Source organism: Nipponia nippon, unplaced genomic scaffold (genome assembly GCF_047370975.1).
Source record: "Nipponia nippon isolate SJK-2023a ecotype South Korea unplaced genomic scaffold, ASM4737097v1 scaffold_5, whole genome shotgun sequence".
NCBI classification, from domain to species: domain Eukaryota; kingdom Metazoa; phylum Chordata; class Aves; order Pelecaniformes; family Threskiornithidae; genus Nipponia; species Nipponia nippon.
In genome coordinates, this window is record NW_028262369.1 from 70,097,090 (window position 1) to 70,113,647 (window position 16,558).

The 16,558-nt window shown below is 37.9% G+C and overlaps 1 protein-coding gene across 16 annotated transcripts in view; it reads right to left on the bottom strand.

Moving 5' to 3' along the window:
• Positions 1-128: 128 nt before the first annotated feature.
• Positions 129-16,558, bottom strand: part of HYCC2 (hyccin PI4KA lipid kinase complex subunit 2) — a 59,081-nt gene continuing 42,651 nt past the window's right edge. For 14 of the 16 annotated variants that reach the window (XM_087732797.1, XM_087732793.1, XM_087732807.1 and 11 more), the window contains 3 exons: positions 14,392-14,551; positions 13,035-13,202; positions 129-8,173 (listed from right to left, as the gene is read on the bottom strand). In XM_087732797.1, coding sequence (XP_087588923.1) covers positions 7,569-8,173; positions 13,035-13,202; positions 14,392-14,551 — 933 coding nt within the window. In that variant the 3' untranslated portion in view covers positions 129-7,568. The remainder of the gene's footprint in view (positions 8,174-13,034; positions 13,203-14,391; positions 14,552-16,558) is intronic. The other 2 variants (XM_087732804.1, XM_087732805.1) reach the window with 2 other exon arrangements.

Consider the following 16,558-nt stretch of genomic DNA (forward strand, 5'->3'; position numbering starts at 1 on the left):
CCCGCCTCCCACCCCACGCACCCGCGGGTTTGCGGGCGCCTGAGCTACGCAAGCCTGCAGCTGTGCCCTGCGGTACGCACCCCCGTCAACCTCAATCGAAGTTAAAAAGGCAACGCACAAACTATACATTTCTGTTCAGAAACAGCACAATATTTATTTAACATCTTTATATATTTATAATATATATATAATTTTTTTTTTCTGCATTGCAGATTGTGTCGAGTTTTATACATCTCTATTTACAATGATTTAAAATAATTATATTTCATCTCTGGCAGGTATTTACAAAGTCAATAGTAACTACATTTCACATTTCAACAACAGTCAACAGCATTAACCAGCTCAGTAAGACAGTTAAGATAATGGCTTACATGCACCAAGAACATGATCTTCAGTACGCGCCATCTTCAGGTCTAAGAATGAAGATTTTCCCTGGTCCCAGGTTAAAGGACATCGTACAGCAGAGGCTGCGGTTATTAAAAACCCGTTCGGCTTAGTCCTTCACCAGTACCGAATCTCGAACGGCTGGGGTGTGCACCAGCACGCAGGGCTATCCTGGTGAAGAGGGGCTCGCGCCACCCATCCGCGTCCTTTCGCCTAGCCTGTTTGTCCACAAGAAGTGGGCTACTTGCTGCTTATGCTCCCTCTATGACAGAGATAAGATTACATAATGCTAAAGTAGTAAAAATCTTCAGAAACCTTAGTTCAGAGAAACAAACCTGGTATGACAGAAAAAAGTAAGAAAATAATCTTTTAACCCTTGCAGAATGTTTCTTTTTGCTAGTAAAATTGACAGCATATCCTGTATTCTTACAAGGACGAAAACAGATCAAAAGATTCACTGTAAAGTACAGGAATTACAAATTTAAAAAATGCAGCATGGGGTACCTCAATTTAGTTGTTGGGGGTTTTTTTTTATAGCAAATAAAAGCTACCATAGTAAATCTAAAATGTATTAAGAGTATCTGATTTAATTATTAAAAATCTTTATTAGCTTTTTCCTGGAATCTTCGATATGGAAAAAATGTTAAATGACTCAATTTTATTTAATCATATGTTATTTTTCCATAAATAACCAGCTAGTAATATCCATCCCAAAAGTATTCACTATCTGCAAGAAAACGGTAAGAAGTCTTGTTTCAAAGTAATCATTGAACACTGGCACACAAAAACACACAGACACACGCCAGTACTAGGAATCTATTACTACTTTGACAAGGTGGTTTATCCTGAGTGATTGTTAACTCACATCTACTGTATACTTGAAGCCACAAAGTTTTTACTACTTGCATTTTTCATAAACTAATAACATGAAAGTCTAGCACAACAATAACAACTGCCTGGACAGAAAGAACAGTGTCAATAGCCAGTATTTGCCACTCCCAAGTCCTCCTTATTTTAGAACAAAAGGTAAAAGGTTGCTTCACTCATACTATTTTTTCTGTTTTGTGATCAGTTCTGGGGAGGATGAGGACTCAAACACACAGGATCCGCTACCAATTTGTAAGGAAGTTTCCATGACAAAGCACCATAGAGTCACCTTACTAGGAGATACTCCTAAACAGAAGTCTCCCCTGACCATTTTACCCTCTAAACCCAAAAATTTGTGTGAATTCTGTACCACATTTTGATGAGTGATTAATCTTTTCAAGAGTCAAAATTTAAACTGCTTTAAAGAGTTCTATCAGAATGCAAAGATACTCCACTCTAAATCGCTTACATCTCACCGACTGTAAAACACTGGGAGCTCACAATCAAGTAATTGGTTAATAAAACTTGATCTCATCACTTTGCTCATCATGCACAAGCTAAAATGTAGGGCAAGGTTTTACTGTACAAACACAAAGTTTTACTATACATCTGTTCCCATCAACAGCTCCTCACAGGAATAGCCTAGTAATCCTTTATGACAGGAGGGATAATTTATGGACCCATTTTAAATTCATTTGGTCCCTCAGATACTACCTTTGGTAAAATCTGATGAACACACTAAAAAAAAAGAAAAAAAAAATTGGGGGGGGGGTAGCCTAGAGAAAAATAAATAAAAGAACGGACACAAAACCTGTAATTTTTTCATTAAATCTCAAATACAGACAAATAACATGGGACAGATTTTTACTAAATCCATTTCTGGAAGCTGTAAGGTGCCCTTAGACTTCTACAGCTTGCTTCTGAACTTTTAATGTCACAGGCCTTGACACTTGCCAAATTTACTAGGCAAGCTTATCTGAAATGGCTAGTTGTTATGTTTTGAAATCTCGTTCCAAGGTTTGTTTTATTTTAAATAAAATTTCATAATGACTATGTGGAAATCCTCATACATATCAGTCTTGCAAAATCCACTTACTGCTTGTTTTCAGGAACTACTGACAAACCAAGTTGCTCACAGCTCTCCGTCGTCTTCCACCACTCTGTGAGAGGCAGGTGAGTATTCTGGCTCTTCAGCTGGTCACGATATGCAGATTTTGACAGACTGATACACGTAGTCACTAACACAACACCCATGCCATGACCTGTTACCCTGAATCACCTACAGAAAAGCTTTCCACAGCAATGTTTATCTGAGTGCCAGTAGGAAAACATACTAAAAAATAATCAAAAGAGATTAAGGCCCATATGCTAGAAATAAACAGCCTTTAAAATACCGAAGAAAATATAAAATATTGAACAATTTGATATAAACCAAGAATGTAATGCAAGTACAGAGGATCTGGCTTCTTTGCTTACCATGCTTGGAAAGGAGTGATATTTTGCAACTTTAGTCCCGCAATTATCCTAAACAAGAAATTTAAATAAATAAAAAAAGGTGCGTGTTTACTCTTCTGATGCAAACTATTCCTATGATGTAAATGGTTGTTACAAATGAGACCTAGCTAATGGCTTTAATGCTATATTAAACATGCCAAGGTAGCAACATCTTTGGCAATAAGAGAACTGCAGAATTTAAGGATGAGATTATTAGATTTACTAACATCAGAAACATCTTTTTGGTTTGTGTGCAGTACACACATTTCATTCAAACATGTTCCATTATAGTTTCCACACCTCCTCCAGGATTATAAGTACAGTACCTAGTCTGTACTGCTTGATTTTTATAATTTTACTCACAAAGTTATTCTTGGTTCTCACTTAGTCTTCAAATTAATTTAAGTTTGTAAGCCAAGATAAACAAAAATTTCTGCTTTGTGACCAAAGTTAAAATGCTGAACACTTAAAAGAGAGAGCCATTGGTTCATGATAAAATAGGACAAGTTTAAACTCTTAGGTTAAAATACAGCCATAGCATAGAATTATCTACTCCAAAATTAATTTTTCAAAATATAGTTCTCTGAACATGTTATACATTAAATATTGAGGAAAATTTCCCTGGAGCTAAAATTTTCCAAGAACACTAATAATCTTCATTAAAGAAGTAAAACAAACCACATCGTATCTGGAAACAAAGAGGGGTTAGAGTTGGGGTCAGCTTACTACAGAGTAGCTTTACCACCATTAAGATGCAGGTTTCCCCCTTAATCTTGAAAAATATGTTCATATTTACATACAGTATACACACAGTTGAGGCAATTGATTGTCAACACGTGACAAATGTATGTACCTACCCACACACAAGTAAACCTCACATGGTGAGAAAAAACCCTGTCCCAGTAAACTCCAGTATTCATAAGTAGTGCAAATAAATACTTTGTCAGAAAACAATTTTTTTCTCACTATTTTGATGTTAAAACAGGTAATTTTAATTATGTTAAAGCTAGCAGGAGTATGTTGGAAATGTATTTAAGACCAACACACTTGCAAACTACAAATACTAGATCTAATGCTTACTGGCTGCAACATGATGTTCAGCATTACAGAATGAAGTATGCTGTTAAAAAAAAAACAACTTTCCCAAATTCACATGAGAAAGGGCGTTCAAAGAAATCTGCATTTAAAATGGACAGTGACATACAAAGTCTCCAAATGAAAACTAAAAGGATAATACAGCAATTTAAACTGCCATCTTGCAACATTGATTTTAATAGGTATTTTTACTTCATCACTTTGCTGCCTGCAGGATGAAGAAATGGCTCATCATTCAACCAAAAAGCTGCTCAGAATAAACCCCTGAAAAGGATAATCAAGCTGGAGTTAGCAATCCCAACATTTTATGTTTTTCTTAAAATTATAAAGCCCAACAAAAATGAGTTGCAAAATGGCAGCATATTGTGATGTGGTAAAAATTGTATCAAGGAATAATTCATTTATCCCTACTTACGTGTATATATACATCAAAATATAGTACTGACACTTCCTCACCTAAGAATTACATATATGTGCATGCATGCACATACACAGGGAAAAATCGTAGTGTTCTGCTTTTTGACCTGCTTTTATAATGCTGCGGTTGCACTGAAATACTGCAGAAATCTAAATCTAGTGCCTCATGTCAAGTACCAAATGTTCTAAAACAAGACACAGCAGAGTGAATTCAGGATAAAGAGATTTAAGTCTAAATATTTGTCACAGGTGTCAGAAAATTTAACTATGTTTTGTACTTTCTTTAGTACTTAGCATATATAATCAGAAAGCCAGCAGATTATTTCCTCAACCCATATCCCAGACACTGCTAATTTTATTTCTGCCACAGTACTTTGAAGCATACTGAACTTCAGTGTATAAAGTTTTGCTACGATCTTAATGCACCTTGGCATAGTTTAAGACACATCTAGAAGCATTAATGATAAACATGATACACAGCACTGGCAAAGCCTATTATTACAGCTGGTTTGTAGATATTTACTGATGACTCATTTTGTAAGACAGATGCTGAACAGTACTTGTCTGAAAAACAACAAAACAAGCTCCCACAACTGAAACATTGCACTAAAAGGGTAATTTTGAGAAGTTATAGAGGTACCACATCAGCACATAGCAAAGAAAAATTTGTTTTTTTACAGGGATAGATTTGAACTCTTTAAAAAGCCTTATATGGGGTAGGTATATATACACAAGAACAAACCAAAATACAATGGATGAAAAAATAACAAAAGGCACATCATCAAAATGAGAACTGTAAAAATATCTTAAAAGGTAGTTTGACTGAAGTTTTAACCAATCTGAATTTATGCACATACCATTTGACTTGCCTATCTGAAGTCACTGAGCTGACTCACTTTCCTGAAACAGTTTAATAGTGTGGGACCCCACACATAAGAATAATTAAAAAAAAAAAAGTTTGTAAAATTTAGCCTGATGTCAATTTAAGTGTCCTAAAACTTCTGGAGGAATGCTTATAATGGCAATTGTAGAAAGCAGAGAACCTTGCTAATGAACAACTCTACTTTTTGAAATACTAAAATTCTTAAGAAATTAGCTGACAGTCCTGACCTTCTCTTTCCCAAGAATTTAAGCAAATTATTTGGTCCTTTTCAATTTACAGTGATGGGTCTTTAATAGAATTTCCTTTGTGATGGTCTCTGCAAAATACAAACTTTGTACTTTCAGCCACGACTCACCAATTGTCTCCACTAGCAAAACTTTATAAAATAAAGAAGAGTTTAACCATGTACAGCTTTTGACTTTTTACAGAAAATGCCTCATAGCTTAATCTCAACTTTGCCTTAGTTCCATCTCTGTGTGACTGGTGGTCCTTAAAGATTAATTTCAATTTAGAAACTGTTAAGGTTTTCTTTCCTTCTGATGATTCTATTTACTCTTTAACTGAATTTCTGCATCAGTCCAGATGCCATTTAATTCACTTTATGAATGTACGATACGAAGACTAGACTAACAAAGTGACTCATCAAACCACAAAAAACCCTTCAAATATTTAAATGAATTTTAATGTAAATTTGAAAAAAAGGTTCTATTTGAAATAAAAATTCAAAAGCAAAAAAAAGAAAAAAACAAACCAAACCCAACTACCAGCAATGCAACACGATGTCATTGTCCTGAATTTCTTAAAGACTATCATTCAAAGATAGCCTGATATTTATAACTGCTTATGTTTATCCTTCACAGTGACAGTGAAACCAAAGTGCCCACATGAAGATTGTAACTCTTTCCTGTGGGTTTACAATTTGTAAACTTCTAGGATGTCATACATGACTTAAGCATAGAGGATGAACTTTCCCCTTTTCTCTCTAGCAATCCAAAAAGAGATAGAGAGAGATGGAGAGAGAATGACAAACATTCGCCTCTGTAACCAGGAATGTGCTTCTAAGCAGTGTTCTCTAACATAAGTACCAGCCAGTGCCCATACACCAGTCATACATTCAAGGCTTCACTCAATGGCATGAGTTCTGAATTTTCTAGAGTAGGGCCAATCCACTAAAATAAGACTTAAAAAAAAATCAACAGTTTATAAATACCAAGGCAATCAAGTGTGATCTTTCTGGGAAAAAAGAAAAAGGACTGTCAGTACCCCTTTGCACAAACGGTGGTTCTAGAAAAGCATTTCACATTGAAGCTTCAGTGTTTCTAGCAAACTATTGTCTCTGTCCCTGAGACAGCCCCTTAAGAGTATGGTCTGTCTGGACTGCAGGATTCTTCAAATGACTCCATGATTGAATTCAGGGACACTGAGAAAGCAGCTGAGAGGGGTGGGGGTGTCCAACAGCCATGATACCATAGAAAGCAGCCTGAGAAATACTCTTTACCCGAATACACCTTTCAATTCAGTGATCAGCACCTCACAAGAACAACTACAACAAAAATGGAGCAGAGCTAGCCATTAGTTCCTGGGAAAGTAGTGTTTCCCTCCCACTTACAAACCAAATTGCTTTAACAGCACGGTGTTGTCTAAATTTTAGTCTATATGCAGAATGACCCTGTGTCCTGGAGGGGAAGACATGTAACTACATATGGCTACAACGCCATTAGAAGTGCATTGTAACCTACATTATCTACTTAGAATCCTCTCTTTGAGGGGAAAAAAATTGTTAATATGCATGTCTCAGTTGCTGAACATCAAAAGCTTCTGGGATGAGAGACCGGGGGCAGGCAAGAAAAAACTACCCTCATTTTAATGAAAAAAGTGCTGTAGGCAGCCAGGAGCAGCAATGACAATCCCCTCCCCAGAATTGATTGCACAGACTCAGAGAGGTCCAAAGTCACACTAGAATCTCTGAGGCACTCCTGGTTCTGAGAAAGAAAAGTCATGATCCAGTAGTCTTTGCAGTACTGTAGACCGAGCAAACCCGTTTCTATTTCTTAACAAAGCCAAAGCATCATCTCATAGGGATCACATTCACCATTTCCGCCGGTGTCTCCAGTCTCACAGTGTTGAAATGGGACTGATCAGCCTACGATGGATTGCACATCACCCAAGGAGAAAGGAAGGCATGGAAAAAGGCATACAGTACATTATATACTGCTTCACAACCATGTTTACAAGGGGCGGGGGGAGGATGAAGGTGAGGGAAGAATTATTGCTGTTTCAGTAATACAATATGATAGCTAAACCAAATCAAACAAGATCACAACAGTCAGTATTTTCACACTGCAGGATGATGGTTCATGTTTTGCCTAAGGATGAACTTGACTGGGGATTAAGGGGAAAGAGGGAGTCCTAAGGATGGGAGTCAAAGTTACACCTGGGATATCAGCTGCATATTGAAACTTGGAGATCGAGACTGCTTAGTTAGGGGAGCTCCTGGGGGAAGGAGATCTTTACCTTCCCCAGCTTGGCCTAGTCGGTCCTCCTGTAGGCTGATAGTTGAAAACCGATTGGTGTTGCCAGCTGCTAGATTGGTAACACCCTCTGTACCAGCTCCAACACTGGAGCCTGCTTGACTGCCATTCACATAGTCAAATGATTTACTGGAGGAAGCACTGGCGGTCCTGATCAGGCTCAAACTGTTGGCTTTTGGCACCACCTGCCCAGCAGGCAGGCTGAGGTGTTTCTTAGTAGGTGTCATCTCAATTATATCTGCACCAAGGTCAGTAGATTGGTGCATGTACTGCTTCCGAGCTACTGAATCTCGAGGGCTCTCATTGGATTTTGCTGCAGAAGAGGTTTCTTTATCCTTAGCAGAACGCCCACTTGCTGTTTTCCTTAAGCTGCCCTTCTGGGATACAGATGATAGAGGTTTGGTCCCAACTGGCTGGCTGCTGAGGGAAGCTCCTGATGAAAATCCTTCATCAGCATCATTAAGGTTCACAGATTCCTCTCTTCCATTTACACCTTCAACATCTATTAAGAAAAAAGAAACAACCAAAAAACCCCAAACCAATCAGAACACACAGTAAGCATTCAAGTTACACGAAGACAAAGATGCACACAGAACGTTAAAACAAACCTCATTTGCTAATCCACCTAGTTTCCACTTGCTTTAAAATTTGATTCTCAGCCAATAATCTTCCTGTCATATTTAGCAGAATAGCAGAATCTAACAATACGTACTCCCTGACCTTGATTTGCCTTTCCTCTTTTATCTGTCAGAATGTCTCCCAAACTTTGTCTATAAACAAGAAGAATTAGGCCCCATTTGGTTAATTTGTCTGAGTTCTGTCTGCAGACACTGGTGCCCATTCTCCTCCTACATGTGGTGGGGAAGGAGAAAAAAAAAAAAAACCAACACCAAACCAAAACCACAAAACCCTTTCAGACTATTTTTATCCTGTTTTGAGGCAAGATCTAAGCATGTTCAGGATATCTTCCAGTCAGAGTAAGTTCTGGCAAGTGCTTGGTAAGCTTCAGACTTAGGCTACTTCCTAGGCCAGCAATCACAATGCTCCAAGAGAGGTAGAAGGCTTCTGTTGTGTGTAGCTGGCACTTCAAACAATGTGACTATACTTTCTGTTGGAGATTAACCTAATTCCTAGTTCTCTCTCCTCCAGACCTCAATCCTCCCTGCATTTCCAGCAATCCTACCTAGGTGCTTCCACCATATTTCCTTTTATCTCAGCATCTAGATTTTTCAGAGAAAAAAAACAGTCCTTGTATTAAGACAAATTTAACCTCTGAAACACTTCATGTTGTAGAAGAAGCACTGTGCTTTTGACTAGAATCTCAAAGAGAAAAAAAAGCCTGACAAACTTCTTTCTTAAATCCTTGTTTTCAGGCCTATAATATGATTAGGGCTGCACACAAAGACTTTTTTTTCTTTTTAAATCTCATTCCAGTCCTTTTTCGAAGCTCCAAGTACTCAAAAGAAGAGTTATTGTTTAGTAGAAAACTGAACAGCATTCAAATTTCAAAACTGAAAATGGAGCTTGAGTTTTTGCTCCATATATCTCGTTGCAATGGGAAAAAGCCATAATGTTTAACCACGTTAGCAAAAAAGGAGACATTCAGGCTATAAGATTTTGCTTTTCTTTATAAAAGCTGTGGAGCCTGATTATTTGCAAGAAATCTGCAGAGCCTGTGGATCTGTCCCAGGTAAAGCCACTGTACTGCTCTGCTGGCAGTTTGTTCAACCCAGCTTGCTGCCAAGCAAACATGTTTAAATCTCTTTTGTGGAATGGGGAGAAAGTGGTGGCAAGGATCTAAGAGATTCTAACATTTGAGTGGAAGCTCATGCTTTCATGCTGATAGTTAGCAGAGCACTAAGGAACATTTTACATTACGGCAAGCAGAACAGACACGAAGCTTTCAATGTTGTTGCCACCTCTGTGTAGCAGGAATATAGCCTGATCCAACTTCACATTTCTGAAGTGTAAAGCAAAAAGAAAACTTTACAGGGAGGTTTTAGTATTCTGTTTTAAACTTACTTCTTCTTTTCAGGAAACTTTACCTTGGAATTACCATTACTGTGTATCAGCTTACAAAAGATGTTTAGCCATCTCCAAATCAGATCATCCTCAGGCCTCTCTCAGAACAATGCAATGTGACATTATTCTTTAGCTTTATATAGTTCTATTTAACTCATTAGTTTCCCAGGAGCAGAAAGGTAATATAGTTCATGTTACTGCAGTCTTCCTTCCTTGGAAGGAAGGCCTTTAGCCTTAGAAAAAGAAGCTTCTTAGGTTTCAAAGGCTATGATTAAAATGAAGGGTGTGTTACTTGCTTTAATTTCCTGTAACCATATTTAAAATACACATACTTTCCTCCCATCCTGCCCACCTCGTATGGTCAAACTAGGCCTTCATCTTCTCATTGAGACATAAGTGTATTTTCTTACATTAGACAGTGCTATATTTTATTCACAATCCACCACACCTCCATTCCCCCCCCTCCCAACCTTCCCACACATTATCAAAGATGCTAATAAAAATATGACATAACTGGAACGAACTGAAAGCAAGAGCACTTTTTCAATAAACCAACATTTATGTTTCTTTATATAATCATGCAGAGCTGGATGAAAGCGTGTTTGGTTACAAGCAGCAATAGCAGCAGCTGAAGTCCCCTCTCAAGCCCTTCTTATTCAAATGAAAGATGTGTAACTTGCAAGAAGGTATCTCCAGACAGTACTGCTAAGATTTTATTATTACAAGAACATTAGTCGTCTTCAAAGTTTACGTTAAAACATTGCCGAGTAACAGGATGTTAAACCAGACATTCCTATTCAGGGACAGTGAAGGAGAAGAATCACACCGAAAAAGTGGCATTTTATCCACAGAATTTAAAGACAAGACTGAGAGGGGTTGTTGCAAGCTTTTGGATGCTGCAACTATAGAGAGGCTCAAGCAGCTCAGCAGTGCTGAAAAATGAAGAAGATAGAGAAGACAACATGCAAGAGAATTTCTGTGTAGTCAGACCCATATACCCACAGAAGTTCTCAGTGGGATTGAAGTAATTCAGCAAACACATATTCTTTTCCCAATATATGTTATTTTTCCTCTCAAAACTGCCCTTAGAAACAATCAAAAAATGTTTGAGTCCTTACATACTCTGCTTGGGGGGAAAAACAGGATGAAGTCAAAGTTTTCTTCCTTCCCCCGACCAATAAGACAATTAAAACAGAAAACAAAACCTAAAAACCTACTCCTCTCAAGCACTCTTCTACTGTAAGGCCAGAAGACAAAAAGACAGTGCAACCTGACAGAAATCCTATCAATTGCACTACAGTGTGTATTCAGGACTCTCACTGTTCCTTATCAGAATAAGTCTGTCCCTCAGGAATTTGTTATTTATGCTTGTACATAATTAATTCTGTAGATGTAGATACAGCATTCTCCACTGACCCAAAATAGTGCATGTAACCACAGCTGCTACCACCCGGAAGCAGAATACCGCGTACGCCATTATTGAGTAATTCTTGAAATCTTCTGCCTTTTCCTACTTATTGGGTCAAAGCACTGATCTGAAGAAGGGGGTTTATACAGCTTTTTAAAGTTACTTTTATTCTGTTTATCCTTCCCATACCTGAAGGTTGAAAAGTCACTAGAAATGATCAGTATCTCATTATATTGTTTGATATCAAAATATTTATGAGAGGGAATTTGCTAGCTGAAACTTTCTGTGAAATCGGCATCAGTAAAATAATAGACCACTCTATACATACACACAATTCTATACTGATAATCAAGCCAAACTCCATTCCTTGGCCTTCTTCCAGATGTTTATCAATTGGCACAATTCAGTTCGCCCAAGCATGTAATTGTACATTGCTAATGTGACAGAAGTAAAGGGTATTCAACCCACTTCTATCTAAGTAAAGCATGTGGAATGATGCCTTATCCAAGAACATGCCTAATTATATAGATGTCTTAAAACAAATTAGGACTAGAAGGCCACATCTTTATCATTCCCGCTTCCTGTCTCTCCCAGAAGGTTCTCTGCAGCTGAGGTCTTCTCCGTATCCTTCAGGTCATGCACATGCAAAGTTTAGTAAAATGGAGTAAGACCCACTGAACAAGTGAATTTAGGAGAAGACAGGACTCATTTACTGAGCATGCTCAAATTCACTATGCACCAAGGAGTACATTATAAACCCGCACTAAACATTTTTATGCGACTATCTTCTACAGAAGCATGATGTCTTAATTATTGTTTGATAGCAACTCCGATTAAGGTAAGGATTCTGTGATAACACTACACTGAATCTCCAAATTCTCCAGATTATTGTTTCCAGAAGAACAAATCTGAAACCTATGTAGCTCATATCCAAATGTGCAAATAAACCTCATTTATGATCAACTGATATGCTTATAGAGGCTGGAAATACCAAAGGAATGTTCAGATAGAAAAGAAGACTGAAGATAGGAGAACACTTGAAAATATGTTTAGCTAAATTTACAAGAAATGAATTCTCATCTCTGAGGACAAATCATGATTCAAATTCAGTACTCAAAACCACATCTTTTATGGAGTAAAGATCAGAAAATTAATAGATGAACTTAAGCAAAATAAGTTTCTACCAGCTATTCTATCTGCTATTCTTGGATGCAGAGCAGACATACTAAGTCCTACAGCATTTGTGTGGACAGCATGACTGAGAAAGAAAGCAATATTTGTTTCTAAAGTTTTTAGAAACATGACAACCTGATTTCTTCTTGAAAAGACAAGCACTTTTTTGGTACTTGTCTTTAGGGCAGCCAGCTCATTCATGTAAACGAGTTGTACATGTATGAATTTCCAATTAAAGGATGACTGGCAAATAAAAACATCAGCAGTTGTATATCTGTCTTAGATAGGCTTGACTTTTAATCAGAACAGGAAACTTCACTCTTGGAAATTTAAAAACTGCAGACTAACAAGACACTAAGTTGTAGCCAAATCCATTTATACTCTATTCTGTCTACTTTTCATGTTTATTTGGTGCATTTTTTCCTTCTGAATATTAGATTAAACATGCTCAGTAATAGAAAGTTTCCAAGCAATCCCAAAGCTCTTGGCTATTACCCGTCTTTTTTTTTTTTTTTGCCATGCCAAGCAGTCTTTCACCACACAGATGCAAGCCCCAGGCCAGCCCCCATGATAACAAAAGATAGTACCTGACCTGATGTTAGGTATATAGGGGATGCGTGTATTGCAAAGAGAAGCTAATACACCCTGGGATAGCGGAAACACACACTAGAATGGAAAGAAGTTCTGCTTGGGGATAGGGAGCCAGGATCCTCCTCCAGCAACTGCCTCACTGACTTCTGCCTCCTCATCTCTGTCCTACCCTCTGTTGTGGCTGCTGCCAAGGTGGGCTCCGGGAAGCCATGCTCAGGGGTCCTGCGCATCAGCACCTCCCCCTCTTGCTCACGTTTGATCCCTAGGTCTGTGGAGCCGTGTTGGATCGGTGAGCCAGGTATGCTTGAGTCAGCCTCGTTTGAGAAGTCAAAGCCATCTGGGATTCAACATATAACATTTTAGTGCTTTTCTATTTTTTTCTTGGCATTCCAACCCAGGCAGGGAAAATAGAAGATTTATGCGGACATGGAACAAACACAAAACACTACCCATGCTTAGTTAAAAGCTGTGAGAACATCCACAGAAAGGGACAGGTGGGCTATACTGTAGACCAGAGACTAGCAAATGAATATAATGGCAACTACAGTAAAGACAAACATGACCCAGAGTCCTGAAAACAGAAGACAGCTACTTGTTGTCCTGGACATCCTGATTCAGCTGAAGACCAGAGGTCATCAAATCCTTTTGCACATGGCAGGGGGTGGGGGGGAAGAGTACCACAGGAAAATACGTAATCCTTGTTTTCAGGCTCTTTTACCCTCAGTTTATTTTTAGGTTATTCTACTTTTTACCTTCAGCTATTTATGCAGCTTTTTTTAATCAATGTTTTATACATGCAGCAACAAAGCTTTGTAAGTATGACAAAGTGATTTCAAAGCAAGCTTTTTGCTACACCTACATGGAAGATGTTATCATATCAAGGTAAATATTACTATTTATTTTTTTTCTTCGTACAGTCAAGCACATTTCCATACGACATAAGTACTCACTGAGGACTCAATAAGGACTAATTCTAAGCTATCCAAAGCTATTTTATGACATGGCCCCTCTCTGAATTGGGCCATATGATGGCAGGACTGTGATGTTGAGCTTTTCTGTCTCCAACTGCCGTCAGTAGCTTTAGGTAGCTGGAACCCTATCAAGGTCTGGATAATACCATTCATTCCCTGCGCTATTTAGGATGGGAGACAGTTGAGTTTTAGTGTGGATTAAAGAAAGAACTGAAATTCTAAGCCAAACTCTAGCCCTACAATTTTACGCTGTGTTACATGGAAAAAAAAAGAAGTCTTATTGAACATTTTCCAGCTTCTCCATTTTCTCACCTACCTCATGGGCTATCACCAAATCAAAACCAAAACAAACACCCCAAATGTTCATGTTCATGCAGTGCTCTGAAGATGTAAAATATTACACAGTTATGGAGTACCACTTTTCAAAAACAAACGAACAAAAAAACCAAATCCCCAACCAACTGCTCTGCAAACACTGAAACTCAGAAGCCAGATTACAGTGATGATGATGAATACAGTACACTACAGTAGTTGCTCTTGGCAGAGAAAGCTCACCTTCTCTCCTCCAGCGATGACGACGGATAGAAGCTGTTGTAATAGCAGTCCGAGAAATCCTCGGCACTGTCGGAGTAACTTCTACTTTCAGTACCTTCTGGCCTTCTTGTGATGCATCAGGAGCATCAAAGGGCAGCGAGTTCTTCATGGCATTTGCAACCTAAGATAAAAGTAAAATGCTGTACTACTACTGTCCTTGATTGCATTAATGGCAATATTAGATCTCTTGCTGGATACAGAAAGGGACACAACCAAGAATTGTTAATTATGCCAGATCCCATCCAGATGGATGGCCCCATCCCCAAGATTCACAGCTGATAACTACGTTCAAAAGCTCATCACAAACTTATTCCCAAAAATATAGCTGAATTTTCTCAGGGTTTTTTTTTAGTTCCATGTTTGCCACCTGTACTGACAGAGGTAACAGCCTGCACAGACAGGTCTCCATCCAAAAGAGACTGCAAAATGACAAGGAAAATACCATTTATGTTTTACAAAAACAATGTCATAAAACTAAGTCACAGGCCAAGCCAATGCAAATAGCATATCGCCTTGTGCATGGGGGAGACAGGGCCAGTTTCCACCCCATCCTATCCCATGCCGTGCCCCCCCCCAAACCTAACCAAGGGGATTAGACTGCAGATACTTGCAAGATTTAAAAAAAAACAACTTGCAACTTAAGCAATGAGCATCAAATAATTAAAATGTATTCATCTTTATTAGATCTAATTTTTTATTAGATCAGAAGTTTTGTTTTGCAGCTTTGAGGAGAACAAGTGACCTCTTTTGGCTTTGATGTTTTAACTGCTTCTTTAAATTTCCCATAAAATGCCTTTGTGGGATTAGAGGTTTACTTTTAAAAAACAACAACAACAACAAAAACCCAAAAAAACCCTCTCAGTTAATGTTTCCTAGTTTACTTGTAAATTGTTCAAAAAGTGAACTTGTGTACCAGCTCTTGAAAAGCACGCTGGGTCTCTATGGCATGTGCAGTGTTCAACAATAACAAAGTTGCTGCACACAAAATGTAATTTAAAACTTTAAAAAAAAAAAATCAAAGTGAACACACCTTGATTTTCCAAAATCTTATTGACTTTATACACCCAACCAACAATAAAAATATTAGACATGTTTTAAACTTAACATCACAACTTCATAGATCTCGTGTTTCACAGAGATCTGACTTCCTACGTGCTCTTTACTCCCACTCTAATGAAGACAGTAGATAAAATAAGAGGGTCAGAGACATCTAGACTTAAAATAAAATAACTATGGAAAATGTAACTTGCTAATGGCTATAAAATCATACCTAGCAACAGCTCCCACCATAATTTAGGCAGGCTATTCTCTGCACTACAGGTTACAAGAAGCATTATGAAAAGCAACTTGATGTTGCCTCCTAATGGATTTTCTCTTGTATCACAAAAAAATCTGATTTTGCAACTTGAGAGAACAGAGTTCACTATATGGCAAGAGAAACGCATTTATTTAAATACATGTGGTTTGCATGTCTTAAACACATGTAGCCTACTTGTTAGCTCAAGGCAAAGGCATGTAAACCTTATTTTAAGACACAGATAAAACTATAAGGTTGACTGTTCTGTCCACTCAAATGAAATACAGATCTGCTTTAGAATATGCAGCTTTGGAAGATACTCTACTTTTCTGACAATGCATACATACATTTTTCTTTGTTTTAGACCATGTTCTTTTTCTAAGAACGGGCATTTTCTTTATTGTATAAAGACTTGTGGCTAGCTGATGGAATAGTATCAACTGTTTAGCACATTACTACAATCAAGCATTTCCTAGTTTTATGCTGTAATCAACATTTTCATATGTTCCCCCCAACCTAGTGACAGAATTAATGCACTTTTAAACCTCATCAATATTGTCTTGATATTCTGAGGTTGCCGGAGGCCTTGGAAAGGTAAGGGACATCCAACAAATTTCTTGAACTCCCAAAGCCCACATATACCACATCTGCTTAACTAATTAAGTTGTCTTTCGTTAGCATTTGCAAAAACACAGACTACCAGAAATCTACTGGACCACCGGAACAGACCCTACTGGCGGAACTTTGTATTATTTGTCTCGTGAAGATCTCAGATAACGTTTGATAAAAAGACTCTATCAATGCATATGGCATGCCATAAAAGTTCCATGA